Here is an 18,963-nt window from a genome sequence, read left to right on the forward strand (position 1 = left end):
AACATAAGTCAAGGGGTTGCTAGGGTAATAATAATAATAATAATAATCGTCATTATCATAAATGGTCATTGTTAATTACTATTTAAACATGAATAAGAAAGCCTTGAGAGAGCCCCATGTGTAAACACTGACTACTCTCTTCCTTGAGGAAATGATAACTGTCATTATTCTAACCTTGAAATTGTCTCAGCCGTTGCTAATGATTTCATTTTTATTCGACGTCTTGGCAACCGTACCAACAAACTGGTACCACATTTGTGAGTCAATCATGTTTTTGCAGCTCAGCTGAAGATTTTAACTGGCTGTGTCACACAGATATCTTTAAAAACCTTTAAAGATTTGTAAATGCAGTAAAACAAAACAAAACAAAAAAAGAATTGGCCTTGAATCTCAGCAAAAAAAATTCCAACTCAAAAGCAAACCAGAATCCCCATCTGGTTGAATTATGCTTTTGTGACTTGTTGGATGTCAAACGTCTTTCAATAAAGGAATAGTTGCGAAATGATTCCTACAGAAGTCAATCACATTGAATGGGTGAGATAATCAGACTTTGATACATCAGCGTTTAAAAATGTTTCTGTTCCCTCTTGTGGTCAGTTCAATCCAATTTGTGGGGAGCATGAAGCTTCTGCCAAAGGCAAAAAGATTCTGTCCTCCGCCGCTGTGATTCCCTGCCCTGCTCTGGCCAATAACATTGCATTTTTCTGCAGCGTTATTGAAAAACACTTCAAAAATCAAATTTGTCACTGTGCATTACATGGGGAGGCATCTTGTCGGAAGACCTTCTGTGAGGTCGCTTTTCTGTTTGAGAGAACATCTCCTTGCTCAAAACACAGTTTTAAAATACAATACAAAGCCAGCGTTTGTCCCATCAAGGACCAGAGAAGTCACAGTGACTGAAGTCAATGTCAGCGTGCTCCCTCACAAACACACCCAGTCTGATTTTCCTCTACAGTCTCAGAATCTTTTACTCTGATCTAGACTCTGTTGACACTGCACTGGCTTCTGAAACACTTTTAAATTGCTGCGCCTCGTTGATTCAACCACTTTAGTCTGTAATTGCTAATTCTGTCACCTTAATTAAGCTAAATATATATATATATATATTTGAGCCATCAAGCGCATCTTCAGCAAAAGCCGCTATTTTCAAAAAAAAAGCTCTTGGGATGATTGCTTAAAAAAAGAACTATTTTCTCTTAAAATCAAGAGTTAAAAGGAGCAATGAGAGATGGGGGTAAGGGATCACATCAGCAGTCTTCTGTGTCTGTTGATTTGATGCCAGGACCTTTCTATCCTCGTTTACAAAGCCACACTGGCCACACGGCCCCTCAACAGCGGGCAAACGCGATGCGACTTCACAAAACACATGCAAAAATTGCATGGAATGTGCGCCAGTTGAATGCTAACATACAAATGACTTTGGACAAACAAAGCTAAAAGGTGAAAAGTAGCAGATTTCCGTGTTGGGGGCAGGTCTGTCACTAGCTGCGTCTCCATTACCCCGAGAATTGCGCAAAATCCAAATATCGCAATAAAAAACTGGTCGTGGAAACGGACGAAATGGTTTTGCAGACGCATCGATATACACCGGACGTTTAAGAACGTGGGTGAAATTGTGGACGGCATATGTAGATGCCTATTGATGGGTCTCACCTATTAGCCTGTCAAGCACGTTAGCTACAGAGTCAGAGGAATGCATGGCCAGCGACTGCCAGCAGGGGGAGGAAAAGGGAACAAATGTTAGCGGAGATTAAGCACACAGTTCAGTTTATTAAACTCTGGTTCAGCCAGGGCTGTAGAAGATGTTCATGGTTTCAATTTCCTTAGCACTCAATGTGCGTATTACTGTAGAACCCTGGATTAGTGTTCACTACAGTGGAGCTGTATAGAATAAATAAGATAAAAGCAGAAGTCTTCCACTTCCCTTTTTTCCCCTTTTTTCTAAAATCGTCATTCCTTAATTGTACCAACTTTTTTTTTTCTTTTTATCTATTGCGGGAACTATTTGCTATGTCATCCGTTAAGGGCAGCATATTTTTGTTGCCTTTAAGGATTTTGCTTTTGAGCCAGTTCACATTCTGCCTCTTCAAATTCAGCCTCGCTTTGATTCATTTTCTTTGGAGAAATTATAAATAAACCTGCAACTCGAAGCCCTCTGCGTAAAACCCACTCGCCAGAGGAGTCGGGCTTGAACTCGGCAGAACTGTGTTTGTTTTCCAGGTGTACTCATCCACCCCCCGTGTCTATCTTTAATCCGTCAGTATTTCTGATCCCGAGCCAGACAGAAACAACTGTTACCCACAGCCACTTAGAATAATAAGCAGCTTCTGCAGGCCTGCGGGGCCGAACTACCGTTTTCTTCCGACTGAAACACACTTGGCTCGCTCTACATTGTGATTCTGGCTGGAAAGCACATTGGTCCCACTCTGTAGGGCTACAGTGCAGGGTGCCAGGAGAAGCATGGGAGGCTTCTATACCTGGGCGAGTCCCAGATTAAAAAACAACTGCAGTAAACTTCACTTTCTTCAACTTCACTCAGTGCGGCAGATGCACCGAGCAAATCCATTACATCTTAAGCAATGTTCCATTGTTCTAATTTAGATTTTTTTTTAAAAAATACATCTCTGTTCGAATAGTATTCTGATTTAAATGTTATTTCCATGCATAAACATTATGCATAAAGATAGATTTTAAACACCTTTCTTTCAGAATTGCTAAAATGTGCGTCATCATTATATTTTATTGTGTCGTGCGACATTCTGATGACACAGGCGGAACTTCTCTTCAGATCCCAGGGCTGGACCTTAACTAGGGACGTCATCTGAGGGACATTTGAGGGAAAATTTGAGTGTTCGATAAAATGCACTAGATCTAGAGCCTTAAGCTTTTACCAATAATTTTCAAAATGATGTTAGCCCAGGGTCGGCACAGTATAATGTTGCAAATTAAGCTGAAGGAAGATATCAAAACCTCTTAATGAACTATTTCATGTTGGGCTTTACTGCGTTAATGATAAAAGGAGAATTAAAGTCCAAAGAAATCTTCTGTAGCTTCAAGTCAAGTTTTGATTTTCATCCGCTATCTTTTCGACATTTACATGTGGGAGGAGATAACACAATTTTTATTATGGACAGTTCACCTAATTTCAATTTCAGTGTGTCTTACAGTGTATGTTTGACGTTGTTTTTCTGTACTTTCCTTGGAGGCAGAGTGAAAAATATTTCCCTTAGTCGTCTGCTTGATGAACAAACAGCTTGACACGCAACCATTTCCTTGAGGCTTATAGTCAAGATTGTCTTTGTTAAACTAATAGACTGAGTGTTTGACTCGTTGAGCTCTCACATTTCTCACATAAACTGCCTTGCTTTGCATTTGCCTTTCATCTTGATGTCGTAAAGCACCTTGAATTGCCCTTTGTGTCTGAGATGTGCTTTGCAAATAAAACGTCGACGTCTTCCGAAATAAATCAAGATTTGGTTTGTCATGTTTGTGCACTATCACGTCATCACAGCGATAAGAAAATGAACAAGTACATAAATAAATCGATAAATATAATGCCCACTGTGGCTCTGTTAGATGAGCAATTGTGTTAAACTCTCCCTTCTTCGTCATATGTACAGACTTGAATTATATGCAGATGTATAGGGGATAAAAATAGATGAAACGAGGCAGCTAGATACATCCCTTTAACTATGTATGTGAATGAGGGCCTGTTTTCGCTGCGGCTGAGCGTCTCAGTATGGATTCTATGTGCGTTTTATAGAGACACGCTAATTAAAGGCAGCAAGTATGCATGAAATGGCCGCTAAACATACATTATCAAAAGGACTGTCGGGCCTCTGAACATGCAGTTTAGAAAAAGCGCATGGCGGAGTCAGAAGAGCTTCAAGAGTGAAAAGTCTGTGAAATTGTGAAGGAAATAAATACACAGTTTACATCTATTCACACACGTCCTGCTTCCTCGCGGTGGTTTATATCCAAAACTGGAGCAGCAGCAGCAGCAGCGGCAGCAGAGGGGACAGAAGCAGGCGAAGCAGCGGGCTGCCGAAGAGGTGGTGCGCGTCCCCCCTTAAAGACTCCTGGTTGATGTCATTCTGGTGGGCCGAGCCACGTGGGGAAGCCGAGGCCGCCGGGTGGTTGTTGCGGTTGGAGCACATGTCGTACAGGTTCCCAGAGAACTGCATCTTCTTGGACTCCTGGCGGAGAGATTCCCAAACTAGCGCCGCCTCCTCCGGACAGCCTGCCATTGCCACATTGGCGCAGTCGTGGAATTCATCCCAAGACCTGGAAGAAAGCAAACAGGAAAAATGACAGCAGAGATGCCAAGGTTAGCTATCGACTGACTCAAATCAATGAACGAGTCAAAGCTGGGGTGTTTTTTAGCTCTTTGTCTGCATATCAATCATTCATTCAACTTCAGTTTCAATGATAAAATCAACTGATCCCTCCAGAATGACGAGTGGTGGAGTAAGAAAAGCTGTTTTTTTCATTGTGTGTTTCATTTCAACCTGTTGCCATCTTTGGAAAACAATACCCCTATACAAATAAAATGAATGAATAAAAAGAAGCAACAATAAAAACTCAAAAATTTGATTTTTCAAATTTTGATACAAAATCCTGCTATTCTTGCCTGTAAACCAGCAAAAGATGACATTCAAGTGTTGCTTATGTGTTGCCTTAAAATCCACCATGCAGCAATAAAATGCAGGCAGCATAATTTATGAATGTACGCTACTGTCCTCAAATGTCCCGACAACTGTTGCACTCACGTTCGCAGCATGGCACTTGCGATCTCAGCATTATATTATTCAATAATTGCACAATTAGATATTACGTAGTTGTCGCTTTCTTAAGCCGCTTCCTTACCAATGACGCACCAGCCTCAGTGGATTTCTTCCTGGTAACAGTCAACTTTTGTTTCACAACTAAAAACGTTGCCGCGATTAATTCAACACACTATTACAAATGCATTAAAAAAAAATAAATGAATCGTAAATGTCTCCAGTACTTTTATATGATGGATTTAACTTTTTTTTTTTTTGTCTGACAGCGACGGCAAGTTCAGTCTATTAGCATGTGGACGTTACATAATTTATTTCCTCGTACCGCCACATCATGCGCTGATTATACGGAATTGCCACAAGATTAAAACCACTGCAAGATAAACTACATGCCATTAATCACGATTTCAGGATAATGTTTTAATGAAAACACGAGGTAACGCTTTTCATTTGGAATTTTCTGCACCCCCAACGAAAGCCCCTTTGCTCAGGGGATTGTACTTTTCAAGCACGTCCCTTCAATATTTAATAGATGCGAATCCTTTGATATCACACCTAATCTGCGCACACGTGAACACACACGCGCTGGAAATATCTGGTGGAGATGGACGGTCAGCGAAACGCCTTTTTCCCTTCCACTCGGAGGGAACTAATTCAATCTTTTTGCGCGCTCCTTTGACTTGTGTGCAGTTGCCAAGAGACCATCTGCTAATCCTTACACTGCGGGAGCAAAGGTCGCCCTGTTTGTGTGATTGAAATAGGGAGGGAAAAAAAAACAGCCTGGGAATGAAGAATCTGCAGTGGTCCGCGTTGGGTAAAGTCCCTGCTGCGTTATGTAGAGAAAAAAATGACAAGTGCTTGAGAGTCACAGGCAGATCTGACAGGATTAATAACAAGGGGATGAGCGGAAGGGAGAAGAAAAGTGACACCAAAAGCGAAAACAGAGCACTTTTGGGTATAAACATGTTTTCTTAAGCAAAGCGCGGCATCGGACTTCGTTCCAACAACCTTCAAGCCCCATATCCGCAAGCGAACGCCTGTTCTGACGGTAATTGGCTGCTAATTTCCTCTCTCATCATGAGTGTGTTGTCTAAGTTGTCTCAGAGGAAATACTGGCTGAGTGTTAACCAGGAGAGAGAGAGAGGGAGGGAGGGAGGGAGAGAGGGAGGGAGGCCGTGCTGCTGGAGGGAGCAAAAGCAGATGGCTCTGCTCGAAATTTACCAGGCACACAACACTTAAAGCGCTTCAGTGTGCTCTCTCTCACACACACACACACACACACACACACACACCCTAAAATCCATACTCCCCAGAACTACGCTGAACAGCAAGGGGTACTTTTTATAGCAGAGGAGCTCTGCACACATATGGCATTCTATATATAATATATCACTTTAACCCCACAAAAAGGCATTTTTGGGGACGACTTCCTGTGACACTGCATGTGGATGACTGAACAAGCTGACCAGTGACTAAACAAGTGAGTTCAATTTGGGTAAAGCAACCCTTCGTTTTGGACGTTAAAGGTCCACTGTGTAATATTTGGCCTTATTTATGATTTTTATAATGGTGAAAGCTTAATATACTCATAAATGTTCATAAATACACTGGTAAAAGTGGATACTCGCAGTACAATAAAAGTCATTTGATTTTCCTACCCATAAAAGGGTTCTTATTTTTTATAATAAGAATATAGGCTCCCGTAGCTAATTGGCAAGCTCAGGAGAGGGAGGGCGAGAGGGTGAGCGCTGCAATCTGAAATGTAACCACTTGATGTTGTTATTTCTTCTCAAAAGCTCCAAGTGTTACACATTTATATATGAGAATATAGGGCCACCGTAGTTTACTGGCAAACTCAGGATAAGGAGATTGAGCGGGTGAAAGCTGCAATCTAAAATGTAACCACTTGATGTTGGCGTTTCTTCTTAAAATCTCCAAGTGTTACACATTTACATATGAGAATTTAGGCCACCGTAGTTTACTGGCAAGCTCAGGAGAGGGAGGGTGAGAGAGTGAGGGCTGCAATCTGAAATGTAACCACTTGACATCACCATTTCTTCACAAAAGCTCCAAGTGTTACAGATTTACATATGAGAATATAGGCCACTGTAGTTTACTGGCAAGCTCAGGAGAAGGAGGTTATTACACACTTAACCTTTAAGACAAAGAGCTGAATGTGGTTTGTCCCTGATATTGGGGGCTGCGTCGTCCAGCCTTGATGAAGTTGACACAGATTTCCACAACTCGGTTGTTTCATTGGAAAGCAGCTTCGTCTGAAAGATTTATTATTTTTTTACACCAAGAGGGCGCGTTTCAGAACTTTTAGTTTAGCTTTTACACCAAAACATGTCAGACTGACAACAGACTGTTGCGTTGACCTTTGTCAATGTTGTGTGTGCAGAGTTTTTTCTTCAACAACGAAGGAATGTTTATGCTGCTTCCTCAGCGGAGGCCCTTCTGTAATAACTTTGCATGGTTATTTGTACGTATGCATCAAAACATGTATATTACTGTGGTTGTTTTTAAATGTGCTTTATGAATAAACTCAAAATCCTGGATATTTAGTACGTTTTTGGGAAAAGTTTTCAATGCGAAACATTTTCTTCCCCCTGAAAGTCGTTTTGAACAATGTTGCGTTTAATGTGTTTTAAAAGAAATATAGACGGAATAAGAGCAGCGCTTCATTTAGCAAATGCAACTTAGGGGATGGCAGACACGAGGCAAAGCTCCAATGTTTACTTGCGCGTTCTCTGAATGGAGCAGTTTCACAGCTTTGATGAATCACTGTAGTTGGCAAGGGATGGATTACCGGAGTCTAACTCAGGCAAATGATAAATAGCAACACGCGAGGCTGCAGTCCTGCACCACTCCTAATCCAGCCGGGTGGGGCTTGAACTCTCCATTGAGCAGAAAAACTTTTTCCTCGAGGGTCTTTTTTTTTCCCTCTCGCTGATCATAAATAATAGCCAGTGGGGATGCAAATTTCCTTTCGCCGAGCTCAACTCTAAAACACCTTCCCTTGTTGCAAATCTGCACCGTTCACGGTAGAAAAAAATATACTAAAAAAAGCCTCCTTAGGGTGCCGATTTAGGCTTCATAAGGACACAAACTCTGTCACTGTTCTGCTGCCTCTGCAGACTTGATGGCTCAGCGTGTGCAGAGCCTGTGTTTGTTTAGTTGCTTGGTCTGAGTCCAGGGTTTAAACGCCCAGCGGTGCACCTCTGGCAGGACGCCGATGGAGGAGGGCCGCACGCGCACCTGCTGCCGTGGGAGGGGACGATGACGGGCGGGGGAGGGGTAGCGACGCAGCATCTGGTTAGCATATGTGTGAGTGAGTTGTTGTACATTTGGGTGTGCAAGACTGCGAGGTAGCGACACAAAAGCTTAGGGAAGGCCTTGTGCAGAGTGTTGGCGGATGTGTGTGTGTGCGTGTGTGTGTGTGTGTGTGTGTGTGTGTGTGTGTGTGTGTGTGTGTGTGTGCTCAAGTTACAGGTGGCGCAGAGACAGCAGAAGTACACTGAGGACACTGACAGCCAACCAGATGCCCAGCACCAATAATAAAAGCTCTGGAGAGTGTGTCAGTTTTCAGTTTTTGCAGCAGCAGCCGCATGCTGACATCTACCCGAAACCTCAAAGCCCCAGTTCTGGGCTCATGTTATCACTCAGTGATCCCCACACTTAAAAATGAATGCACACTTCCAAGGAAAGTGCAAAACGACGTTCAGGCAAAGAGAAGAAAGGCGCTGCGAGTGAAGCTGGAATCAAAGGCAAGATGGATGGACAAATGTCAAGTACTGATGTTATAATAAACAAAAGAAGAAGGTGAGCAGCTCCAGTGTTGAGGGGAATTGAGTCTTTAAGAAATCGGCAAAAGGAAGTTATAAGTCAATTATAATATTCATTCACGTAACAAAAGAATGTCAGAGGACGAGATTTTCCCTTTGTGGTTCACATTCGCTTTATCAGAGCTTGGTAAGTGCAATCTGTGCGCTTGTGTGCGTACATCCTGTGTATTGTGTATCCTGGTTAAAGAAAAAACTCAAAACAACATGTTTGCTATTCTGTCAAAGGTTATATATCTAGCAAGGCTACTGTGTTTCAATGAATTTGCTCCAAGAAGCCGAGAACTGACAGGAACCCAGTTACTCTCTTCACAGTCTAGAAACTCACAGCAGGTCCGGAGGCCCCTCGCCAGCTTCTATAATCGAGCGAACCACACTTTGCAGTCCCTGTAACTTTTTAGCAATAAATAAATTACTATTTTGGTTTTGGTTTACAGGTTGTTTGCATTTTTTCATTTTTTTTTTTTTATGTGCAACCATTTTATTTTGTCAAAAAAAAGTGGTTGGGTGAAAATATTTGCTACTTAAAACAGTCATTTTTCATGCGATCTTGGGAATATCGTGACGACTATTTCTTTTTGCAGCAGGCAAGAATCCAGACGGCTGCATCCTAAATGAGCTCCATTGAACTAGAGTGACATCAAACCGAGGCGGGGATACGAATGGAGACGCTGCAATGAGATGCGCCCAAAAGCATGAAAGCTCTTATCTAAATCTTTGGAGGATAAAAAATATAAAAGCACAAAGAATGAATGCAGTGAAAGAAGAATGGGGCTGGAGGGGGCACCGGGGAAAAGCGTCTCCGGTTTTCACAGACAGTAAAAAAGGCATTAATTATCAGTCACAACAGATATTATCCCTAATGTTTCTCAAAATGTTCCTATCGCTCCGCGTTTTGCCACATCTTCACTCCGAGTCCACATTAAAGAACTATGAGTTTCTTGAAGAAGCTGCAAAATCAGTGACGACGCAGGCAAGGCTATAAATAGAAGTCGTGTTAGTCATGGCGGCTCACTCGCTGAAGGATCGTGACATGTTTTACCTTTTGTCAAGAGTGCAACAAGTAATTCTGCGCGGTATCTCTGATAGCGCTCATCAGATTTAGAAAGGTTACAGTATTTTCGAAATGATCGGTATCGTGAACTTTTCGGGGTCAATCTTTTGGGCTTCAATTCTCTGAAAGAAAAAAACACCACGTTAAGCCTTTAATCTCTCTGCGTTGATCAAGCGTCTTTATTTGAAGCCCTACTGTTTTTCCCCATCAGAGGTCTGCCGACCGGACTGCGGGACTAATAAGGAGTCGCACATGCAACTGTGGCATTTGTACAGCTTCTACATGCAACCAGTTAGTCAGTAGCTGCTTTTCCACTACGCCTAGAATTGCGCAAAACCGAAATATCGCAATTAAAAAAACGGGTAATGGAAACACCCAAACTCCAAAGAAACGCTGAAACACGGCTAAACGCACTCATGAGGTGGTTTTTCGGACATATTTTTCTGCATTTACACGTCACCGGACGTGAAAATGGTGTGTTACTTGAATGAGCTCCTGTCATTCAATAAGCTAGACTCGTGTTTTTTTGGTTATATAATCATCTGCTGAGGGAGGACGCTTTCAGAGCAGGCAAAAGGACACAGAAAAGCAGAGCAACCATTAAAATCTGAACCGACTGAGACTAAAAGTTGCAAGGTAATAATGCAGTGTGTAGATGTGTTGGAAGATGCACAAACTGAAGGAAATCTTTGAGTACAAGCTAAAACCACGAAGCGACAGGCTGACAATCAAACATAACATCCCAACGTTTTGCCTTTGTGCTTTCAACAAAGTCTCTGTTGCTGCAGGTCAGGTGGCCTTGGCCCCCTAGAATTGAAAAGCTTCTGTGCCACTGTGGGTAAACTTTTATAAATAGCCATTTATATCACTTTTCCCACTAAAAGTTAATTCCGGGAGGTGTAATGTGAAATTTGCATCCCTTCTTTCGGGGGGGGTTTGAGAAGAATGAATGGATAGTAAAGCAATAAGTAACATAAGTTAGAAAAAAAATATGATTTCAGGTAAAGGGCTTCTATATATGTTGTATTGACCATTACAGGTATTGTTTTGGTGACCAAAGGTTTTAATTTAGCACGGCACTTACTGAATACTGTATTTACACTTACATGTTTTATTTTGAAATGGTGTTCCCTCGAGTGTCTTGTATTTTTTGCCTCTAGTTGATCAGTCTCGAATTTTCATATTTTTGCATTTTTGTATCATTTCTTGTTTGGAGTGGTTTGGGATGTAGAACATTTGCCATTGGTTTTTCCTCTTCAGAATGATTTTATGTTTAGAACTTTTGATCACGTCTTCTACTCTTTTGTGTTTAGAACGTTTCTCGTCTCCTCCAAGTATTTCTGTATAACTCCTCGAAATAGCGATTTTTGGTTTTGCAAGACAAATATCAGGTTCAGCTCCTGGGCCCTCCAGTCCTGATACCCGGGTACTGGCAAATCAAGTGCATTTATTGCTGTACTGTCAGTTGCCATTCTCCTCACTGTAGCCAAACTCAACACTTTGGGCATAAAGTCAGACTGTGACAGGGATTCAAATTCAGGGATAACTTAGCGGCCTACCTGCAGGTATTGCACTTTATGACCTGTCAGAATACCTCTATTTCTTACCACTTTTTTTCATATTGAGCTGCAGAAAAATCCTTTTGTGTCTACTTTATATGTATCTGTTGGCCACAAATATTTCCTCTTCACCTTACCCACTCTGGATCCAGAGCGAGTGATTGCAGCCGCATAAGACCTATTGTGAATATGAGGAATAAAAGCAGCGCCGCACCCCCGAGAGCGCTCCGACAATGGAGCAGCCTTGGCCTAGATGCAAATCCAAGCCTTTTTATTCAGACTAGGGTGCGTGCGATTGTTGCATGCTGCACATGCTTGTGTATCGTCAAAGCTAACCACTCATTAGTCGGCTTTGATATAAATGCTAAAATCACGTTTCTGAGTGGGGGTGGGGACGCGTTGAAAGGCAGGCAGAACAGGGCGAGGGGATGAAGGGAGGAAGAAGAGAAGAAGAGAGGAGGGACGGAGAGAGAGCGGCAGGGAAGAAGAAGAAGTAAGGTGAGGACACAAAGTGTGTGTGTGAGTGTGTGCACTTGTGTCCCAGCATTAGGCAGCACTCAAAGTGAGGTGGCTGGGTTGCAGGATTAGCAGTTTAATTGGTACCTCAAGGAGTTGAAGAGACTTAACAACAATGAAGTGGTGCCATGGGTAAGCTGTGAGGCCATGGTGACACACACGCACGCACGAACACACACACACACACTTGTTAAATTACCTGCGGAGTAATTCTCTTTGACCGCTCTCCCATCCCGCTTCAGTAAGTGCTCTCTTTGTAAATTTGATGACAATAAAAACACTTCACATAAAAGCACACTAATGCAATCATAATTGTCCCAGATAGGTAACAGAATTACTAATAAGAACTACAGAGTTACGAATTCATTCCGAGAAATATACTCACGCTGCTGTAAAGATATTTGATTGTGTTGCTCTACCGGGATTTTCGTTGGTGTTTCACTTTTATTTTGCCGACAAGAATCAGGATCTATATTCAGTTCCAAGAGGAATATTTCAGCAACCTAAAAGTTCCTGCTCAGGGTTTAGTCCTTTCCAATTAAACAGGTATTTTCATGGCAGGGGAAAAGATGTTTTGATCCCCCTGCCAGAATCAAGTCAGAGGCTAAAAGTCGGTCTTTTTTCATATTTACGGCTTCGCTGGTCCTCCATGGATGCAGAGATGAGACGAACTCGCACGGATTTGAAAGTTCAAGATAGTTTCTCGTCATGACTGAACAGGAAAGGATCGAGGAAAAAAAGGAATTGGAACCGCAGCTCAAGTCGTGTTGTTCCAACAGAACAGTTAATGGCGGCCACAGCAGCATCTTCGATATTATCCAATGAACAATTTTCTACCATCCATCCATCCATCCATCCATCATTCCATTCTATCCCTAATTAGTCTGGGCCAATCAGGATTTCCTTTGTGCTGATGTCACAGTTGTGAATATAGAGAAGAATATATAGACAAGTCACAAATGTTTCACTCGCTGTGTTTCCCTTACAGTTCCTGGCAAAATAAAACCAATCTTTCTAAAAAATTTTGACAAAGCACAATCGCGATTTGCAGGCGATTCCATCACATGGTGTGAAGTGCATAAGTCATTATTCTCGCAAAATCTCGTCCAGTGAGACCCAACTTTGAGGAGGATGGAGGTACAAAATATTTTGCGATAAATCTGCATTCTGATGTCATTTGCTGTCAAGAATGGTTGTTATAAGTCCAAACATAAGGCGCCATTTTCACTTGAAGTTAATTTGTCATGTGATGCCCAGTCACGTGACCAAAAACGCATATTAGATACATCACACGTGAGGCATGGCAGGTTTCTGGCAACATTGACATCTGCCGTACAGGCAAAACCTTTACCAAACTCGTTGAGAACTTTCAAAGGCAGACTCTCTACCTCAGTGAAGCACACGCAGATTTCTGTGTTTTGACCTTCCCCCAGGATTCCCTTTATCAAGTCTGCGCTCGACTCCTTTGAAAATGTTAATAACCGAGCGAAACACTTTGAATGCTCTCCAAAATGTCCGGGTTGTTTTTAGAAATGAATAGAGTTGTTTCTACTTATTTCTCTCTAAAAGAGCATGTTGACGGAAAAAGCCTTGAAAGTGGCATGTTTGGTGGCAGCGCGCTGGCTGATTAAAATCACAGAGAGCATATTTTCACCCGCGTCTCCTCGACATCAGTGAAGTGAGGGATGGGCTCAGGGACCAGATGTCAGGTGCCTCAGATGGCAGCAGGGTAAGACATGCTGCCATCCATTTGGCAAAAAGAAACAAAAAAGAGGAATGTACTGTCTTGCCTCAAAACTATGAAACAGTTTTTTCACCACCAAAATAATTGTAATTTTTCATTCTTTTTTTTTCCCCTTCTCTATTGTGCAACATGTTGCTGTAATTATGTCAAATTCCTCAATGTGGGATAAATAAAAGCATTCTAATTCTGAACAAAAAAGGCATTTGGTGTAAAAAATTTTTAAAAAAATGCTTAAATTGATTAGTGTGAAAATCCTTCCTATTAAAGGTCGGGTGTGTAAAAATTGTCTTGATTTCTGATTTTTATATTGATAGAAAAGCTTAACATTCTGCCCATAAATACGTTAATAAAAGTGTTTAACCATAGTTTTCCTACTCTTATATATAGAATACTGCTCATAGATATGTAAGAATGCATATAGAACAAGGGTCTTGCTCCTAGTTAGCTTTCTTTTTGCAAGAAAGCCTGGTATTTATGGAAGCCCACCTAACACTGCCCTGAATACAAAACACGCTGTTAAGCAGGCTTCCTGTAATTCAAGGCTTTCTTAAGAATTTCACACACTGGACCTTTAAGAATGTGAACCTTCACGGCCTGCAGTTATAGTAATGTGATAGTAATGTAATAGCTGTGTTATTACACGTATGTGTTTCTCATGTCAACGGAGAAAAGAGCGCTACTTTAACGTTCCATTGGGTTCAAGCAGAAGTCAACCGAATCTGTCAGCTCTGCGACTCATTCTAAGTGGGATTTCTACCTTGACCTTTTGCTACAGCGCTGATCATTTCCGTGAGCGGCCGCTGTGAGCATTCCGTCTTTCTCAGGAGCGCAACTTTATTTTGTTGCCGTACAAATTTCACCCCGACGGCTCGCTGATCCTGTTCCAAGATCCTTCACACGTCACGTCTCCATTTTCACTCGGCACAGAGGAAGCGACCCCTCTGGAAGATGGATGACGGAGGTACATATAAATAGAGGTTGAGCTGATGACAGAGAGATGGATGGATGTGATGGAGTGATACAGGATATGAAACAATGAGGTAGAAAAAAAATTTCAAAGGTGAAGAAAGGAAGAAGGAGGTGATGGGGGCTCTGCCTCTTTAATTAGCGCCGTCACGTTGAAAGATTAAAACCAAAGAGGAAAAACACAGCGCTGGTAACTGTTACAGTCATAATTTGGCAAGGTGCTTAACATGTAAGATGGACTGGCCAAATAATGGTTAATCAACATAAGGTTAAATGTCAATGAATGGAAAAATATTTCATTTATGTCTCATTTAACATATGTACACCATGTAAAGACGCAGCGCAATAAGCAAAAGATGATCAGAGTCTCTCGGCTTTTGATGAGCTTTCAACATCTTGTTCTGTTTATTGAACCCAGCTTTGTGTTTTACATTAGAATTGTCTACAACAGCTTTGCACCACATGAAAAAGTCCAACAGCAGGGCAGGATTAAAAAAAATTAATAATATTTAATTAATTTAATAAAACAATAGATATTTTACCCACTTCCATTTATTTATACCCAATCTTTAATTGTGCGAATTACATTATTACTCATCCAAAACTCACCAGATCTCCAGACAAAGAAATTATGAAATGAAGAAAGTAAGAAATGATGTTTGGACACCACTATCCTATCAGTTAATAACCACACAGCAAAGACTTTGACATTTGAAAAACATACATTTAAAAAATAAAATTGATTATTCAAATATCCTTCAATCTTCCTTAAAGAAAAAAAAAAAAAAAAAAAAAAAATATATATATATATATATATACATATATATATATATATATATATATATATATATATATATATATATATACATATTTAATTATATATATAGGCTGAATTTTACCAACTTCATCTATCCAAACAGACAACAGTCAGTTACAGAGCACTAATTAAGGGTTATCCAATACCACTCATTTCCATTTTGAATGACACAACACACAGTATTGCAGATTCCGAAGCCTTTTACAAAAGCTTATTATGTTTAAGAAGGGAATTTTAAAACTTCAAATTATGGCTCCACTGTGGCACTAAAGTACACATTCTTATTCTTATTATTGAAAAAATACAGCCCGACTGTCAAAAGACTCACACAGTGTGTGCACAGCGTTGCATCATCAGAGCAGGTGATATATTCGGTATAAAATGCAAGCACACGTCCACATGCAGGAGCAACGTGTTAAATGACAAGCGTCTGAAACAGTCTCCCTTGAATTATCGAAGTACCGTAGTATCAATACTTCATGGTGCGAATCGATACACGTGTGGTATCAGCAGCATCAATAGCTGAGTACAAGTACGTGTACTGTAGCTATCTTAAAGCTGTATGAGGACATTAAGCAGACTGTTGACCTCGAGCATGGGAGGATTCTCTGCTGACCGTGGGACTCGACTCAAGCACATTCTGCCGCCTCAACACATCACTGAAGGCCAGTTAGGCTAAACTAAAGTCGAGTTGACTGCCTGCAGGATTTTTGCGTTGCCTCCGGTGACATTAAGAAACCTCAGGTTGCTGCTGAACAGATACGAATACTGAAATAAACAACCAGTGTTGACAGCGTCACGCCAAATGTTTTCCTCCCCGAGACTCCTACTTCCTCCTGCCTGTGTCCTTCCCTAATGCCAGTTTGTTTTATTTATGTACTTCACCTTTCTCCGAGCTGACGTTGGGAGATTGCAGAAGGAGTAGTGCTATCCTAGCATTGCTCCCCCCGGCGCAATGTTCTTAACAAACCTCCTTGGGTGGCAGTGTTTTAAGTAGGCTGTTTTGCAGTAACGCCACTCTTAAAAACTTAACAACCTGGGACTTGCGCAGCGTACTGGGACCTTGAACAAGCTGTCATTCATGGCCGGACCGGACGAAAGGAACCTGTGCCATCTGTTCCCCGTACTTCTTAGAACCACGCAATTCATTTGAAACGCTTTGTCTGTGTACATATTTGATTATTATGTATTTGAGTTACAAATATTGTGCATTTGAATAGCTGTAAAAACATAATGTTCTGTATGAAGATAAATTCTTTATAATTAAACCTGTTCAAGTCAAAGTGTTTGCCGATCCCAGTTCTGATGATCTGCAATCTCACGTTTGTCGCTAAATGTATAAATTTAGAAACCTATTGTTCGCACCGCCGCGTCAGAGTGAAGAAGCAACGCGTACATAAGCTCTCGCGGGTTGCATAAAATGACGCGGCACCCTGGATCAGGCCCACAGGCCTAGTGTAAGCGCATCTAATAATAGTTTTGTTGATTTCTACGTGCGTTTGACGTAAGCTGCTTCCTGCTGTCTTTACTGGTTTTACGGGATCCCAGGATACGTCAAAACACCATTAATAACGGAAAAGCCTCGAGAAAACTTTTGCATTGCCCGTTCGCTTCACTTGCTGAAAACCTTTAGGTAGTAGTACTTCTTTGCAGTTTGCATTGGATAATCAGCCTGCTGGCTTAGCGTGCTGGGAGTAAAGTGAAGAACAAGATGGTTGAATATGACTGGAATTGAAATCTGAAAAAAAAGAAATAAGGCTGGGATTTGCCATGCACCATCAATATCTGTCTGTGAAATACCTCCATCAAGTGTCAATACAAGCTTGTATCAGAATAAATGCTATTCTGATACAGTATCATTCCAACAAATGATATCTACAGCAAGACTTAACTTGCTTTCATCATTACTACTTTCATGTCGGGTCATGAGGAAGTGCATAAAAGGATTAAAGAGTGATGAGTTTAATTGATGATATCACACTGTCTGGCCCAAACCTGCCCTGTTGCTATCAGACGTTAGAAAGCGTCTGTCTGTTTGTTTACGCTCTCTGAACAGCGCACAATGAATACCGACAGACTTGTGCTGCTTCCCCCAGAGAGCACCCGTCTTTCTTTTTGTAAACCATCTCTCCTGAATAATCACAATCATTCCCAGCGGGGTTTAGAAATGCATTTGTTTTTTCCGTCGAAAGACCAGCTCTGTGTGGCTAAGAGCTTGAGAAAATTTTCAACGGTGTTTGCGTGTATGGCTACAGCCACACTTCAGGTGCAGTAGCGTCGCTCTCACTGACCTGCAGATGGAGTGGATCTCGTGTACGTCCTCTTCTTTGCGGGCGCTGTCTGTCAGGCTGTCACCTAGAGCCATCAGACACTGAGCAAAGCCCTTGTAGATGGAGTGGCACCTTTTTGTCGCAGCTACAGGACATGGACTCAGCACTGGAGAAAAAAAAACACACACACACACACAAACAGAAAAGTTCAATTTGAAAAGATTCTGCGATTGACAGATAGTTAGACAATTATCACTGTTCGTAATGAAGCGACTTTTGTGTTGGGTTGTCCAACGGAAGAAATATTGACGGTTTCAATCCTGCTCCATCCCAGTCTGTCATTGTGTCCTTGGGCAAGACACTTGGTGCTACATAAGTGCGGTCCATCCACCATTTACCACAAGATGGGTTCGCTTGATTCATTTGTTGAAATTCTATACCCGCTCCCACCTACCGCAGGATCGTGGGGGTTTTGCTGGAGCCTATCCAAGCTGCTATAGGGCGAAGGCGGGGTTACATCATGGACACGTCGGCAGTTCATTGCAGGGTCACACAAGAAGACAAACCATCATTCACAGTCACGCCTACAGATGGTGTCGAGTTCCCAATTCGCCTCACTTGCGTGTTTTTGGACTGTGGGAGGAAGACGGAGTCCCCAAAGAGATCCCACGCAGACACAGGGAGAACGTGCAAATACTCCATTGAATGTTCCCAGGCACGGGGCATCAAACCCTTCTTGCTCTGAGGTGACACTGCTGAATCGTTGCGTCACCCAGATTTGCTGCGATCTAAATTGAAATCAACTAAATAATCGCAGGTGAGACAGAAGGTTTGAATGCCGCACTTCAACTGTGTCTAAAGAGGAATTTTGAAAAGCAATATAGGCAATTTAAAATTTCATTGGTTACTGTAAAATATATTTTTTTTAAATGCAAACTGTTGCTGTACATCTCAACATAACAAACACTTTCTGATATAAATGCAAAACAGAAAGCCAATCGCTCAACCAACTTTGTTGCTGCGAAAAACTGTCTGACAGGATGTATGCATCCAAGACGATTATGCGATTATTATGATGATAATGTTCACACTGCTAATTTATTGCAAGTCAGAAGAATTAGTCAAGGAAAGAGAAAATCACCAGAATACTGAGCATATGTTTAGAAGAAACACAATGATTGAAGACTTCCCTGCCTTGCATGCAAATCCAAATTTTCAATAACTGATTGACACAAATATTTGTCTAATAATTCAGCAGAGGATTCCGCATCCATGCCTTCTGCATCCATCCTTACTTTGTTCCGTCTTGGGAGAGACAAGAAAACAAAAGAAGGTGAAATGAATTGCTTTGGCAGCTTCTTTCTTTTGCCATCTGCTGTCTTTCTACTTTCTGATTTCATCTCTTTACTAATTC

General features: G+C 41.6%; 1 protein-coding gene across 1 annotated transcript in view; it reads right to left on the reverse strand.

Annotated features, from left to right (window-relative positions):
• Positions 1-3,394: 3,394 nt before the first annotated feature.
• nrn1la (neuritin 1-like a) overlaps positions 3,395-18,963 on the reverse strand; it is a 57,871-nt gene continuing 42,302 nt past the window's right edge. The window contains exons 2-3 of the mRNA XM_076042752.1: positions 17,571-17,715; positions 3,395-4,284 (exon numbers count right to left, since the gene is read on the reverse strand). Of these exons, the coding sequence (XP_075898867.1) occupies positions 3,972-4,284; positions 17,571-17,715 (458 nt within the window). The 3' untranslated portion in view covers positions 3,395-3,971. The remainder of the gene's footprint in view (positions 4,285-17,570; positions 17,716-18,963) is intronic.

The sequence above is a fragment of the Nelusetta ayraudi genome, unplaced genomic scaffold (assembly GCF_046127955.1).
Source record: "Nelusetta ayraudi isolate G7.1 ecotype Tasmania unplaced genomic scaffold, CSIRO-AGI_Nayr_v1 ptg000071l, whole genome shotgun sequence".
Lineage (NCBI taxonomy): Eukaryota > Metazoa > Chordata > Actinopteri > Tetraodontiformes > Monacanthidae > Nelusetta > Nelusetta ayraudi.